The sequence below is a fragment of the Centrocercus urophasianus genome, unplaced genomic scaffold (assembly GCF_019232065.1).
Source record: "Centrocercus urophasianus isolate 14NV4802_14NV808 unplaced genomic scaffold, USGS_Curo_1.0 seq_10, whole genome shotgun sequence".
Classification (NCBI taxonomy): Eukaryota; Metazoa; Chordata; class Aves; order Galliformes; family Phasianidae; genus Centrocercus; species Centrocercus urophasianus.
Genome location: NW_024884142.1, coordinates 17549074 through 17565853, shown reverse-complemented (window position 1 = coordinate 17565853; position 16780 = coordinate 17549074). Strand labels below are relative to the sequence as shown.

The following is a 16780-nucleotide window of genomic DNA, read 5'->3' as shown; positions in this document are numbered from 1 at the left end:
TGATCAAAAAAGATCATTAATTGTTTAGTCAAAAAGTTAATGTTGGAAAAGCTTTGTGGGGAAGGGCAGAAAATAATTAGTTTTTTTTCTAGTTTTTACCTTTTCTCCAGTCCTCTCCTGTCTCTGTGCTTCATACGTACACAATGACATTGGCTTCTATTCTGTTGTGATAGAACGGGAAAATCGTTTCAGATTTAAAGAGGGTTTAGGTTATAAACCGCCTTTATACCTAAAGATTTAGGTTGGATACATGAAAAAGTCTTTCACAGTGAGGGTGGTCAGGCACTGAAATAGGGTGTCCAGAGATCTGGTGGATTCCCTGTCCCCAGAGACTTTCAAGGTGAGGCTGGATCAGGCCCTGGGTATCCTGATGTAGCTGTGGTGTCCCTGTTCACTGCAGGGAAGTTGGGCTAAATGACCTTTAAAAGTCTCTTCCAACTCTAAGAATTCTATGGTTCTATTACAGTGCACTATCAGTTGAAGAGATTATGAAGTTGTGCTAAGCTACACAGAGACCAGTATGTCTTACTGTTATGTAACTTCCAGCTCATACTGAAATTCAAACCTGTAAACATTGCCACCACTTCTTATAGTCTTCTATCTATAATGTTGAAAAATCAACATCACCTGTATTAGAAGGTAATAAAAGATAGTTTAAAAGTTAGGAGTGATTTTTTTTTTGTGTTTTGTCTGATTTCAACACCCCTTCAAAAATTCCAAGTTACAGAATTTCAGAATATCATAGCCAAAAATATCATGTGACCTTGAAAAAGCATGCAATATAGATTTTGACACACAGTGTATCACTGCTACTTACAGAGCTATTATATTGTTCAGGGAGAACCAGGAGGACCGGGTGCCCCAGGTGAACCAGGCTATCCAGGCATTCCTGGTATCCAGGGTATAAAGGTAAGCAGTTTTTTTTTCTAGTTTTATCTTAATTACATTTTTTTACTGGAAGTGCTTTTCCAAGAAGTGGCCAGTATCAGGGAAATACTTTTCTTTTCAATGCATTGTTTTTATTAGAGACAATTCAGTTTAGTTTGGAAGGTCTGTTAGCTAGAAAACCAATTGTGTTTCACAGGGAGGAGAGAATGATGAAAAGGGGAGAAACTGTTCACATCAAGTGCTGTGACATAGGCACTGATAAAATTTCCTTTATGAATTATAGTACATTAGGGTATGAGCTGTGGTTCAATATTTACTTAATATTATATCTTCTTAAAGCAAGCAACATATTGGCAGATTCTGTAGTACCAAGTCCTCTGGGGATCTCCCCAAAGAATTGGAGCAATTATGCCTACGTAGCTGGGACAGATTCAACACAGTTACCCCTAGCTGTTTAGAGTCATCTGATCTAACCAGCTTGTCTAGGCTTTCTTGATATTTAGCTGAGGGAGTCTGAGCTCCTTTGGGGAGTCATTCACTTACATCTTTGTTTAGGAATAAATGAATCTGGAAGTACTTATCTATTTCCATTGACTGTAACTGAAGCCTAGATAATTGGCTAAATTAGATGTTGAAAAATTTTATGGCAAAGTTTAGAGGAATCCTATTAATACTGTCCTGGTTGAAAATTATTTCTTCTGTTCAGTCAAGAACCAGTAGTTCTAATCCTTGCATTCTGAGTTTTCAGAGATAACATGCTTTCAGGATCTCACCATCTCTCGGTGTGGCTTGTGTCAGTCAAACACTGTTACAGACATGGCTATGCAAACATTCTTCATTGCTAAAGAGCTGTTTTGTGAAAATGTAAAATTTAGTATTGATGTCTCAACGGGCTGCCCAGGGAGGTGATGGAGTCATCATCTGGAGGTGTTCAAGAAACATTTAGATGTTGTACTGAGGGGCATGGTTTAGTGGGGAAATACTGGTGACAGGTGGATGATTGGACTGGAAGATCTTAGAGGTCTTTTCCAACCTTGGAGATTCTATGATTCTGTGATTCTATGAATTTCTGAATAGTCAACTATTTTTAAACTGTGGATATGTAGGATTTTCTGACAATCACATGAGGAGTGATTTTTTGAGGAGTTCCAGGTTAAAAAGGTCATAGGCAGTATGGTTCTTTGGTACATTCTGAAATTGAAACCTACATTGCTTTGCACGCTAGTTAACATCGCATTAACTAAGTCCTTTCCTTGAGATTTTCTTGTACACGTTGATGTCATTCTGAAAATCTCATATGTGTTTTAAACTTCTCATTTTCATCTCAGCCAGTAAGGCAAAACTTTTTGTCTGGAAGCTGGAAAGCCCTTAGAATATTTCCACTTTTAAAATACTGACAGAGTTATTTCATGCTGTAACTCACAGAACTTAACTGGAGTGTGAAATGAATCTTGAGGAAAAATCAGCTGTGCATTGTCTATGAAATGGGCTTTATGAGCCTGTAAATTAGAAGTACTAGAAAATCTTTACTTTTCATGCCCTGTGGGTAACTACAAAGAACTTAACAAAATTGTGTTTTCTAGATAATGTTTTCTCAGGATGGCGCCGTTCTTCCGTGTGTAACTCAACCAAGAAATAGAGGAATATCAAAAATGTACGCTTTATCTATGCTACTAGGCAAATTGATATAAAAGAAATGGATTGAAGTGAAATTGTTGACTTCACTGCTACAAATAAATTATTTTGAATTGCAAATGAAGCTTGTATTTGTATCTATTACTTTTATAGTCTAATTTTTATTTGGAATGTCTTTACTATGGACACTATCAAAGCAAAAATATCAGTGTCCTGAAAAGTAAATGTTTAATTGCTTTGCAAGATAATAAGTACTGCTATTGCCTTCAGTGTCTTGTATTTTTGTGAGAGAACATAATGGGTTGGCCAAAAAAAATTTTTTTAATCAAGTTTTTAATTGTCGTACACAACTCTAAGGCTTCTTTTAATGTTACGCTGTTTCTTTGGAGCAACATCAGAGATCTGATGTCATGTAATGAAATTGTTTTTTCAGTATATGGTTTATTATAAATACCAAGCTTTACATGAAACCCTTCAGATATTTATTCAAGTAAGAAGGTTTTGAGGTTAAAAATTTTGCTGCATATGTAGTCAGTTATTATAAAATTTAAAATGTTAAGATTAAATTTTAAATAATTAAGTTGGTTACATTAATAAAATAAATCAGCTTAAAATGATATCTGAACTGGTTTAATAATGGCTTTATATTAAAATACATAGAGTTTTTAAGTATAAAAATAAATTACATATGCATAGGTAGTGTATCTAGTGTATCTGACACTTCTTTTGGAAGTCTAATAATATTCCTTGGGAAGTACTCATGTCTCATGTCTCAACTAGATTTCTCCATTGTATATATGAATTACAGATTTTTGAATAAACAGGAAGGCTTGTAAAAGCAAAGAAAGCTCTGTTAGAAAGAGCTAAGCAGTTAGTAAAACATAAATCTGATGACATGCCTGTGTAGTAGTAGAGGACAAACTTTTGAAGGATGAAGACCTTCATAGAAAGGCATTACAGAAACAGAGGTAAAATATGGAAAGAATGAGTGGAAGATAAAGGAGTGTAAGTTAGAGGTATGGTGTTATATTTCAAGTTCTATGGGAAATCACATGCATACTAGACTTTATCTTCTGCTCCATAGGTTTCCTGTATGTCCTGTATCATATATGACAGAATACGTGTGTGCAATCAAATAGGAATGTCACAGATGTGCCAGAGTATTTTAGATATCAATAAGTATGTGTGGGGATGCCTTAGGTTGTCTGGAGTACCTTCAATAGCACTGCATACTTGTGCTTAGACAACTGAAACAAGTCCCTGCTCAGTGTAGTAACAGAAGCTAGAAAATGATCTGAATTCAGGTGCACTTATTTCAACTTGAGTTCTGTTTTCCAAGACAGCGTGTAGTAAAATTAATCTTCTGACAAGTTTTAAGATAGTGATTTGCAGACCATGTGAAGATGAAGACGTCCTGGCTTACATCTTTCAAAATACACTGAAGTCCAAGAGTGACCAGAGTTGAGCTAGCATCACCAGAATAGTTTAATGAAATTCATTTCCACCATACACTCAGTGTCAGTATCTAAGGATAATGGATCAAGACAGAAATATGGATTTTAAGGAGGGAGAATTTATTAAAACGTATGGAAAGTCTCTAGATTTTAAATCATAGAAGATAAATCTTGCAAAATTAATTATCCATTTCATATGAAGATACAAGTCAGAATATGTATTTCTGGTTAACTGGAGTTGAAAGTATGACAAAGTCTTGAATTATTCAGGAAAAATGTTGCAGTCAATGTTATGCCCTTCAACTATAGCTTATTTTGAAACTTGAAACCAAACCAAATATTTTACTTTCAAGTACAATACACAGCTGGCATAAATACCTTCTTATCTTGTGGGATTCTATCAGGAAAATATTTGTCATGGTCAGAATCTCCTCTATGCTACTGTTTAGTGTTTAAATAAACATTTTGTCTAAAAAAATACAACTAAATACACGCATGGATGGATTTTACCAGGAAACTGGCAAAACAAACACAAAAGTTCCATCCCACTTCTTTCCATTATTAAATGCAGTTTTACACCACCACTACCACCACCAGATCTGTCTTTTGTTTTATGTGTTGCTGTGTTTTCAGCCCAACATTTTGTTTTAAGGCAATTTGTATAGTCACACCAATTTAAGAGGTCTTCTAAGTTTCCTTTTCTGTCAAAGAAGGTAGACACATTTTAGGATTACACTGTTATTGTAATTATTGCTCTCCTTTCCCCATCTTCTTCTCTCCTCAGTAAATGAACTCCTGCTAGATTTGCCATTTAATTTGATATCTGAGTATCCACTTTTCTTTCTGACAGAACTTCCTATGCCAGATTCTCTTATTATAACTTTCTGTATTAATTTCAGTTTTTGTGTACATGAGGATAAAATTTTCTGTTTTCTTTCAGTATAACTGGAGGCTATTAGATGCTCCCCTTGTATTTACTGTGTTAAATTAAATCTGAGTACGAGTCTTTCAGATGAATTGTGTTGTGATGGAGACTTTTCTTTGAATATTTTTACAGGGGGACAAAGGAAGCCAGGGTGAAAATGGTATCCAGGTACATCTATTTTTTTTTTTCCTAATCAAAATCACGAAACTATTAATAAACAACACTATTAATAGCACTATTATTATCAACACTATTAATAAAACAGCTAGAAGTTAATCAGAAAAAAAACCTCTTAAACTCTTGCTTGAAAAAGAGTAACAGCACTGAGCCTTGATTTTTCATGAAGCAAAATTGTCCAGTATGCCCTGCATTAATTGCCAGCAGCATTTTGGGGCTGAATAGGCGTTTGGTGTGGCTCCAGTGAGGATGCAGGTACATGGGTTGTGCTACTACCTAGGGGCGCTGAGAAGTGACGTAGCACCATCCTGGGCAAGGTTCTGTCCCTGTCTGCTCCAGTCATTGCAACACACAGATCCTCATAATCAGTAATGCCACCTTGTCTTTTCCTACTACTGTATTATAAACTGTGGCATTTTTCTCCTAAAAGTCATGGAAGTACACACAAAAACAGGAGAGGATCTTGTTATCACTCAGATCCTAACTTGACTCCTGTGTTTTCAGAGTAGACATTGTAGTCATCTGCTCTGTTTGTGCTCTGAGCTCTTGGAGACTAAGCTTTTAGAGGGATTGGGCTCAGATTAAATTGAGATCTTAGGTTTTGTCTTTATGTGTTATTTTTGATAGCTTAATTGTTTCTCCCAGATAAATGCAAATTTAAGTAAACATTTATTTTCTGAAGGGGCAAAAAGGAGAAAAAGGAAGACAAGGAAATCCAGGCTTACAGGTACTGTTAAAATGATGATCCTAGTTCAAGAGAGCCATGATTCATATTTATTTCTGAAGATTGTTTCCATCAGAATGGGTAGGCAATTCTTTTTATCAGGTGAAATATATTTATGTATAACATGAGTATGTAGTTATATAAATTACTTCTTAAACAACTTTTATAATTTAAATATAACAAATACAACACATGTAGAGAAGATTGAGCCATATCCTTCTTTGCTGTGCGCATTGGAATGACAAGAAAAAATGGACACAAATTGGAATGCAGGAAATTCCAAACTTGATACACAGGATAAACATGTTGCTGTGAAGGTGGTCAGACACTGGAGCAGACTGCTTACAGAGGCTCTAGTAACAGCTGGCTGAACATGGCCTTGAGCGACCTGCAAGGATAGAATCACTCTGAAAAGAAGGTTGAAACCCTGAAGGTCCCTTCTATCCCACATGTTTCTGTGGTTCAGAGTATATCTTGGGAAACAGGCTGGAAGACCATACTCTAGCATTATTTTATGAAAGCCTTCGTTGTGGAAAATTTTTATGACATGGATAGAAATAGTCAAAAACAGATAAAAGCACAAAACAGCCTTTGTGAAAAGTCAAGCATCACTTGAGAGAGTGATTTTAAGATATTGTGTATACCATGCTAAACTTTCATGTAGTTTATTAACACTGATAGCATACAAGGAGTCATTATTGACATCTTCCGTGCACATAAATTACAGATGTTTCCTGTTTCAGCTGCAAATCAGTGAGATCCAGTTATTTCTCTTTCTTTTAATTCTGGGCCAGTGTATTCTGATTGTGTCATAGTTGGCTATCTTGTTGTACCACAGAAAATAACTGTTAATATTTATAAGTACTTGCTAACTACATAACGTATGTCATGCCTAAACAGAAAAGTATTTGTTAGAGGTACATATCTAAAACTAGACTTGGAAGGAAGTTACAGTTGTTTTTTTCAGAATTATGACATTGATACAGCTGGCTGTCTAGCCAGAAAGATTTGATTCCAGCTGAACATGGGCAGGAGGTCGAGAGTGTGTGTTAGCTTGGTTTTATCGCTCTCAGGGGTATGCAGCTTGACAGAAATCTTGTAGTAAAGCTGAGTAGAAGTTTTTTTAAGGAGAAATAGTTTGAACTAAAAGACCAATGACTGTTTTTAAATAAATGTGATGTCATAGTCTGACATTTTATAAATTAAACTTTCTGGGTTGTCCCCTTGCAAATAATGGACACAATTCCCTGGGTTCATTCTTTTAGTCACCAGGAGAATTGTAAGAATTGGGTTTGTTTTTGTGTTTTCTTTCTTTTTTATTATTATTATTTTTTTTAAAGCTGAAAAACTAATATGAGACAGATCTAAAATCGTTTCCCATGCTTATCTAGTTTGGGCAGCAACCAAAAACTCAGTCATTCAAATACTCTGGTAGACAGTACTAGGTCCTTCCAAGGTTCCTAAAGCCCTCAGGGTTTCTCCAAGATACAGTACCGATTCCCTTGTTACCACGAGCCTGTCAGAAAAGGGAAAAAGCCTGTACTAAGCTGCCAGCTTGCCATGGTATTTAATGATCAGTTTGGCAGAAATGACACCAGAGCCGTTTGCCAACACAAAAAATCTGCTTTACAAACTTAGCTTGTATTTCAAATGGGCTGAGCTTGAGTTTTGTCCAGTAAAATGATATGAAATAGGTACAATCTGAAGTTTCCTTTTGCTAGACTGTTAAATTTTATTTCTTTGGTCTTTCAAAGAGTGAATAGGTTTTATCTAAATGCACTTCTTCTACTCTAATAAAATATACTTTATGTAATGTGTCTGTTGTGTTTCCCATTTATCCTTTTTGAACGTTATATTAAAGTTATTACTAAAGTGTTAGTTATATAAAATTTGCATTTTTAAAATACAGAGATCTCAGAATCTTTAAATATTAACATTTGTGATTAATTATTGAAAACAAAGGAAAAAAATATTTTTTATTGCAAGTAACTTGGCTCAACTTGTTTTTTTTTTTGTTGTTGTTTTGTTTTTAATATAATTCCTAAAGGGAACAGAAGGATTGAGGGGCGAACAAGGAGAGGTATGTATTTTGTAATGGCAAATGCAATAGAACAGAATAATCCTATCTGCAAATTGTGATCTGTAAAATGTGTGTTTGCAGTCTTGTTTTCATACTTACATAAGCAACAGAAGCGAAATTAATTAAAAAGTATCAGAGAGGAGAAGAGAAAGAAGTATTAGTTAAAAGCGACAGGTAGCATAATGGATATTTCACACAATGCAAGATCTAAAAATGTTAAAGCCAAGTATAACCTTTAAGGGGATACAGATAATTAGAAAAGGAGCTGGTTGAAGAAGGCAAATAACTGTCACTGAAAAGTAAAAAGTTACTTCATAAAAGAATAGAGAATATTTGATTTAAATGATCCTTCTTTTTCACTGTCTTTACTTCAGCAGCAGCCAATACAGCCAAATATGGAACACAACACATAACAAAGCTCCTTCTTCTTGTACGCTTTTACTGGTTTTGGCAGTCAGCAATGGAGGGGCAGTTAATGTAGAGATCCAAACTATTGCATTTAATGTCAATTACAAATTTATCTAATTCCTTTAGACTGTGCTGATGTGCTGACTTTGCCTTTAGCTTCCATAAAGGACTGTGGGAAGGACTTCCACAGCTGAGCTATTTATCTGTTCATTTTAAGCTTGGCCACTGAGATTTCTTTGTGTGCCTCTCTTTCAGAAGTAATGGCAGAGAAGACTGTACAAAGATATATTTTTAGAGGATTCTATCATTGAGACTGACTCAGAAAATGCAGGGCAGAATTATTTCTCCCAAATATTAAGTTTACACTGGAATAATTTCCACATCAGTCTGAAATTTGAGGGAAACAAAGGGAAGCACACTTGGACTTTCCTTGGTCTGTGAGAAGCTAAATTTGTTCTTCTCTGGAATGTTTTAAAGTCCTGTCTCTTTTCCTGTGGTTGACTAATGTAGATATATTCATGGTCAGACCTTTTAACTGTTTGTTTTACACGGTGTATAAAGTATTGGTGTATAAAAGATTAACTTTGTTAGTTGTATTTGATTCATTCCAGTGCTCAGTGAAATGAGTATTTAATTTCCCATTCTGCTTCAACTTTACCGATAGATGTCTTTGCCAAACACCTTTTCGTTAAGTAGTGTTGCATATCAATAACTGGACATGCTCTTTAGAAACTCACAAGCATTTAAACTTTAGAATTGTCCTATATGCTGCTGTGGTTCTATAAAATTCTTAAAAATTACAGTTTGGCTTATAAGCACTCTACTAAATTGTAGCCAAAACTGCTAAGATATTACTTGTGAACCATTGAGGTAGCTTCTTTATATGTTTTAAATCACGGTAAATAATATATTTTTTGTCTAAAATGTCAGTATTATCTTTACTATGCATTATGATATAATGATGTAACTATGTTTACTTAACAGGCTTATAAAATTGTTTTATTTTCTGCTTTAAAAACTATATTGCCATTTGTCATGGTCTGACTTCTTAGTAGAGAAGTTTCTTCAGGCATTCTTCATTCTGAGCACTTACGGAGCTCTTTTAGTTTTTATTGATTTTCTTTGCCAACAGCAAAGGTCAGCAAACAAGGCCACACACAGGATGCAGCTTAGCATACCATAGACCATAATACACTGCGGAAAATGTTCCCTCAGCAGTTTCATTTGCTTTTTGGCAGGCACTGCAGGTAGTTGTGCTGAGGTTCTAGTGTTTTGCCTTTTGTTTTGATTTGGTTTTTGTTAAATACTGGCTTCTTGCTTCTGATGTTCTTCTACAATTTATGCCATTTTCCTAATAGTTCACTGATTCTTAATGCTTTCTAACCCTTTTAACATTCAATTGCAAATAAATTAACTTGCAAGTCAGATGTCATGTAAACATAGGCCATAGCTGTAAAAGTAATTAAACTAAAACAAATAATTTCTAGCTACATGAACAGCATTATCTTCAGATCTCAAAATGTACAGCTTCTGGTGTAGCCATAGGCAGCTTCTTTGTATGTTTGACTTGCTGATCCTGTGGAGGTGTTGTTAAAATGACTGTTAAATATAAAACCATTTGCAATCATGGAATAGGAACAGATAAATACAATTCTACATGGTGTAACTAAGAATATCTGGTCTCTATGGCTATGTCACGGGTTATGATATGGATTACTTATAGCAAAAAGCATAAAACCATGACAGGCTACAGTGTTTCACTTTGACAGTAGCAAGACAGCTACAACCTTGGACAAAGTAAGTTCTGAATTAGGGCACAACTTCTTTAATGGGGAGAGTATATGGACTGCTGTTCAATTCACACTTGGCATCTTACTCGTGGAACTTCTTTTCTGCCATCTCTTAGGCATTTTACCAACATGTGTCACCTTTTATCTTAAGTGGAAAAATGCCTGACTTCTTGTAGTGCCTTCTTTTTTTTTTTTTTTTTTTTGTGGGTTTTGTAAGGCAAATGGAAGCAAAAAAAGATCCAGCCCCTCAAAACCACAGAAAGAACTTAAGATTTTTCAGGATGCACAGACAGCCAGTCACTTAGGTATGTTTTTATCTGATGGCTTTTCAGAGTAGGGTTGCACTGCCCCTTTGCCTTCAAATTTTATTTACAGCAGAACTGAATGACATAATGGAAGAGCTCAGTTAACCTGAACAGGCTGTGATCCTTTTGTGATGCCAGGTATGCAATTCTGAGTGTTTTCTCTTTCAGTGACCTTGTTTTCCTCATTTCTCAGTTCTGAGATATAAGCCATCTTAATGTAGCAGGGTGAAAAATCCTGATAGTTAGCTCCCTGTGTATAAAGTGTACTCTGTGTGTAAAGTACTACTCTGTAGTAATTCATCCAGAGAGCTCTGGGCATTGTTACTAATTCAGACCGAGCCAGAACGTTTTGAGTGAGCCATATATTTTTCTGACGTAAAGTGTTTTGATAAGTACTACCTAGAAGGGCATGAAGTAATATAAATAGCATAATTTAAAAATCAGTGCGAGTCTATGAAGACTACATGCCTGTGCTTCTTAAACTTGCATTGTTTGCTCCAGTAAGGTTTGCTTGTCATACATAGTGATTCTGTTGCCCTGTTTCCATAATTCCATCTAAAATCGTTGGAAAGTGAGAAAGAAAATTTTTAAGTTACTGACAACACTGTAGAAACTGCAAAACACAGAAGGAGAAAACTCATCAGGGAGCAAAGACAGTATACTAACTTTAATCTTGGACATGTACCAAAATACATTCTAATGGAATTTTTTTGGCTCCAGCACAGGGAAGGACTTCCACGGGAGCTATTGCAGTAGGCAATCCCATACATAGAAGAACCATTGCTAGTAATATATAATATAATCCAGTATTATTTTAACCTTTTCTAGTGAAGCAAACGGGCTGCAGTTGCTATCAATCAAACATAGAATAAATGAAGTAAAAAAAGTCAATCACCAACAACAGAAACCCTAAATGAAATCAGAATCATTTTTCCTTTCACTTATAAACAAATGTCATAGAGTAAAAGTCTTGATTGTTTTTTTAAATTAGAAGCATGCCAAGAACTTCTGTGGTCCAGAATTTCACTTGTAATTTTTCCCACCTTCTAAGTTAATAAATATTTTCTTCCGTATGTTAGTAAGGAATTTTTTTTATATTAATTAGTAAAGCAAATGGATTTGTTTAAGATTTGTTTAAGATTTCTTTCTAAAGGGGAGCTGTAAGAGAGAAGGGGATAGACTCTTTAGGGGAGGGAGATGGGGAGGGAAATGGTTGTGGTGGGAGATGGTTTCAAACTAAAAGAAAGAGGGAAGATTTAGATTGGATATTAGGAAAAAGGTTTTTACAAGAAGATTTGTCTGGCACTGGAACAGGTGGTGCAGAGAGAAGGTCGATGCTCCGTCCTTGGAGAGATTCAAGGTGAAGCTGGACAGGGCTCTGAGCAACTTAATCAAGCCGTAGATGTTCCTGTTCATTGCAGGGGATTTGGACCAGTGACCTTTAAGGGTCCCTTCCAACTCAAATGCTTCTATGATTCAATTCTAATATGGAAATTTAGGTACTTTGTAAATTTTCTTGACAACTTAAAATGAAGATTGTCAGTGAAGCTCTTAGAATATATTTGTGGTACTACATAGCTTCCATGTAAAGATACAGCATTGTAAAGGTACAATTTGCTTTTCATTGGTTTCTGTTTCAGAAAGGTGAGAAGGGAGACCCAGGCAATCGAGGCATCAATGGACAGAAGGGAGAATCCGGTATCCAGGGTCTGGTTGGACCTCCTGGTGTCAGAGGTCAGCCTGGAGACAGAGGGCCCCCAGGACCACCTGGATCAGATGGAAAACCTGTATGCATAGGATCTCACAATGGTCATTTTGGGTGCTTTAAAACTCCCAACAGATGTGGGCTTTCTGTTGTTATAACTCTTCTCTGTTCAATTTAGGCACGAGAATTTTCAGAAGAATTTATTCGACAGGTCTGTTCGGATGTACTGAGAAGTAAGTTTGAAAGACTTTACTGTTCTTTCCTTGTTTGAAGTGCTGAAGTTTCCTTGTAACTATACAGATGCTTCTTTTTCTTGAAAACAATGCCTATATTTTGATCTGATTTATCACAGGTTTTCATAGAGTTGTAGAAACACACTTCCACATCTCCATCAGGTGCTAAAAGCACTTTGTTTCCTAAAGATACCATACTGCCTAAAGAAAGGAAGCTGGTTTTATTTTAATGAAGAGGTATAAATATTTTTGTATTTTACAGTTGAAACACTCTTAAGTACTTCTTTTGTTTGAATTCTGCCAGCCCAGTTACCTGTGATCCTTCAGAGTGGAAGGCTACAAAACTGCAACCACTGTCAGTCCCAAAGCGCTTCCCCAGGACTTCCAGGACCACCAGGTCCAAGAGGCCCTGAAGGTCCAAGAGGGTTTCCTGGTTTGCCAGGGAATGATGGTGTTCCAGGTCTGACTGGCATCCCGGGTCGCCCTGGGGCCCGTGGGACAAGAGGTACTGTGTGCATATTGTTTCTATGCCTTTGTTTTCTGCTTGCAGTTTTGGATGGGACTATTGAAGAGTGAAGGAGTAAGGGAATAGCTGAGTTTGTATTGCAAAGTATTAATGGGAGTATGGTGCAAAGGTTTCTTTGCTCTTGAAATATGCATATCAGAAGAAGACAAAATACCAGAATGCACAAGATGACTAGTGTTCTGTTCTACTGTACTTAAATTTTGATCTTTTTAGAGTGATCGTTATCCTGTCATGTAAATATTTTTAAGCCCCGTTTATTTTTTTTATTTTCATTTTCAGATCAGGTATGTTTAGATGTGGGTTTCAGTATATTTTTCTATTTGTTTTCTTCCAAACTTCTTTGTTTATGATATTTTAAAAACTTCTAATATTCACTGGTTATTTAGTGTCTATATATTCACTGTTATTTACCTGCTACCTGCAGGCTGTTCTTTGGCATATAATACATTTATAGCCCTATGACTTCCTTGTTTTTTCTCCTTTTTCCTTTTTATCTTGTAAGGATTTCTATTATTTTCTTTATACTTTTCTTGAAGGTTCTGAATTCTTTTTAAAAATACTGAAGAAGCTAATGCTTTTAGGTGTCTCAGCCATACAAGCGTTCCATCTGATTTCTGTGGTGCTTTTTGTGAGCTTAAATATGTACATCTAGTCTGGAAATGAAATCCATTTGCAACTGCAACAACTGTGTTTCTTATTGCATCAAAATAATCAGGAAGGTTATATTACTATGTAGTAATGTGCTTGACAGGTTGACAGGAAAATGGTTGGTAAATATTTTTCTCTGTAACTTCTCAATAATGACCTCACGTATCAGATTCATTTTGGGTGCAATGATAATTTGTTCTGCTTTCATAATTTCATCTCCCAAAGGAGAATGTTCAGTTTTCCTCTGGAGCTGACACTGACTAACCACGCCAGCTGTTTCACACGAGAAAAATCAGTATCTGTTTCTCTGAAGCAATTGAATTCATTGGGTTGTACTGCTATGAGAGAGTATATATTTTCCCCATCTCAGAGAGTATATCTTTTTTGGAGGAGATGTAATTTTGCTGTACATTGTTTTCCTGAGTAGTCAGGGGCTGTGGTGAACATCTTACTCTCTCTTTATGCATCTTTATAAACACATTGCCAGTGAAAAAGCAATAACAGTTAACACTTTTCTTAATTCTTTGTTATCTGCTCCCTCAACTCATAGTGGCCATCTGGTTATCAGGGGCTACATTGGCTCTTAATTTAGTGGAGATAAGGGTAATTAAGAATCTAGTTACACTGTACTGCAGGTTACAAGGAAATACTTATTTTAGATCCCATGGTTTGCTTTTGAACAATTAGTTATTTTCATTTAATAAGTATCATCAAATGTTGACTTTCTAATAGTTCTTATGAAGATCATTCTTTGTGTGCAAAGCTATAAATGTGTTTGCTAATCCACAGGACTGCCAGGGAAAAATGGTGCAAAAGGCAATCAAGGAATTGGGGTTCCTGGGATCCAAGGCCCACCAGGGCCTCCAGGTGAGAGATGGTTTCTGTGGATTCAATGCATGCTATTAAATATAAAAAAATAGTTTATAAAAAATGTTTATGTAGTTGAGAAAAATGTGAATAGTTTTTATACTATTATTTACTATATATCTTTTGTGGCTAATGCCTATTTCTTGCATGCCTTTTAGATTGTTATAGGATATATTATTTACTGTAAGACCAATCTGAGATTCCCTTTTCTCGATGGACAGGTCACTGTATCAGACAGAAAACTGAGTCCTGATATAAACATATGACTTGTAACCATTACTTAGCGAAGGAAATATTCTTCCTAACAGCACTGTGTTGATTCAAAATGCAAAGCTGAGTGTTTGGAAGAGAGATTAGACCCTGATCTAGAGCTAGAAAAATGAATAAAATTCAGAGGACTCTGATTCATGCCCAGTGATTCCAGATAATATAATGAAGTATAATTGTGCCAAAGCAGATTTTTATATTTCCTTCAGAAAGCTATTTTTACTTAGTGTTCTACATGCTTTTTTCCCCCCAAAGTCTTTGTAAGATAACAAGTTTGCTAGATACACCTATAAATAATTTGTGACAAGTGTCTTTTTCCAAAAGTGAAGTTTTCTTTATCTTAATACTTCACCAAACAGCAGGGCTATTTTGGGTTCCTAATTGCTCTTGTTTCGGTGTGAATAAAAATACTCTGTAATGCATGTATTCCTTGCATGTGTGTCACTAAGGTCCTGAAGGTCCCCCAGGTATGAGTAAGGAAGGACGCCCTGGAGAACGTGGGCAGCCTGGTAAAGATGGAGATCGTGGCAGTCCCGGAATGCCAGGACCAGTTGGACCCCCTGGAATCTGTGACCCATCACTGTGTTTTAGTGTCATTGTTGGAAGAGACCCATTTAGAAAGGGACCAAATTATTAATTTGTGATTTAATGATCTAGAGGAATTGGTATGGTGCTTGTCTTTAATGGTCTTTCAAGTCTCAGGAAGGTGACCAGCAATAATTCCATAAACAAGAACAGGAGTACCTCTGACATTATTAACATTATAAATAAGGTTCCCAAAGGTTATACAGTCCTTTAAAAAAGGAATTTTTTTTTAATAACTTGCATCAATTGAAGTGTTTTTGAAAGAAATCATCAATTCTAATAGAAATAAATGTAACTATAATATTTGACATTTAGTATTTAAGTGTCCTGTCATACGCCTGCTGCCACTGAAGTCCTTTGCAAAAGTGCTGGGGACTCCACTGACAGCAGGATTGGCCTGAAATGGTATAGGTCAGATGTAAACTACTGTGAAATTTTTCACATGCAGCTGACGTATACAGTATTTGATTTTGAAAGAATGTGTCTGGTTTTGACTTCATTTGTGTGTTAATCTCATTGGCTTGTGTATATTTCATAGCTCCAAGTGTTTGAGCAAATACTTACATTGGATTTTTATAAATTAAGGGAAATATCTCTACTTGTTATAGAAGTAGTATCACCTATTTTGCCACGCAGTTCCCTATTTAAAACCCAGGTGAAATGCAAGGTTAGACCTCCTACTGATTCAAGAAGAGCCAAGGTTTAATTTAAGGTGGTACTTTTGGCTACAAAAGGTCAAAAAGGTCTTAGTGGGTGATTCAGCTTATATGAAAAAAAAAAGTTGAATGTTGGTAATGTTGGCTTGTAGCTATAATTTGACAAAAATTAATTAATACAAAAGTTTACACGAGCCCATTGTAACAGGTTTGCGTAATTATGGATTAAGTTATGTAGCCATCGCTGTTTCTCCCTAAGAACTGCAGTTGCCAAGTTGAAGAAGTAGGTTTACAAGGAGAAAGGTCTAACTGCTGGCTAATTAACTGCAATGTTTGTTGCGCTGTTTCTTTTTCATTTTAAGCAAGGTTTGTGTAATTTTCTTTGTATGCTTTGCTGATGAGGTGTATTGCTTGCTTTCACATAAACGGCAAATGCACAGTTCCATGAGAATTTTAAATCCTTTTCTTAAATTAAGGCAGAGTCTTGTACTGATCTTACCCAGTGCTTTATAAGTGGCTTTTTCTAATGTGTTGTTTCTCTGTTGTCCCACTATGAGATTGGTAATATGCTTGACATTCAAGGGAAAATAAAATTTTGTACAGAACTTGTGGTGGTTTGATGAGCAATTGGAAGAGTTGCCTGTGTCCTGCATTGCAGAAAAGAGTGATGTCTGTAATACATGTTGGAATGCTTCTACCTGGCAGTTTTGCCTTTTTGTTTGGCGTCCTTCCATTTTCCCTGGATACAGTGCCAGCCCCAGGAGCAGCACCTCTTGCTGTGTAGTGCTCAGTGACTGCTGCCTGCTTAGAGCTACAGCCTTGTGACATGGTGTAGTAAGTAGCTTAGCCAAACCACATAGTTCAGTTCAATCATTAGTGTCTCATCAACCTAGTTTAGAAACGTACA

General features: G+C 35.9%; 1 protein-coding gene across 4 annotated transcripts in view; it reads left to right on the top strand.

Moving 5' to 3' along the window:
• The window catches only part of COL21A1 (collagen type XXI alpha 1 chain), a 101680-nt gene extending 85202 nt beyond the window's left edge, over positions 1 to 16478 (top strand). For all 4 annotated transcript variants that reach the window (XM_042825692.1, XM_042825700.1, XM_042825704.1 and 1 more), the window contains exons 22-30: positions 838 to 909; positions 5035 to 5070; positions 5762 to 5806; positions 7851 to 7883; positions 12027 to 12173; positions 12270 to 12324; positions 12629 to 12829; positions 14288 to 14365; positions 15082 to 16478. In XM_042825692.1, the coding sequence (XP_042681626.1) occupies positions 838 to 909; positions 5035 to 5070; positions 5762 to 5806; positions 7851 to 7883; positions 12027 to 12173; positions 12270 to 12324; positions 12629 to 12829; positions 14288 to 14365; positions 15082 to 15269 (855 nt within the window). In that variant the 3' untranslated portion in view covers positions 15270 to 16478. The remainder of the gene's footprint in view (positions 1 to 837; positions 910 to 5034; positions 5071 to 5761; positions 5807 to 7850; positions 7884 to 12026; positions 12174 to 12269; positions 12325 to 12628; positions 12830 to 14287; positions 14366 to 15081) is intronic.
• Positions 16479 to 16780: the final 302 nt, after the last annotated feature.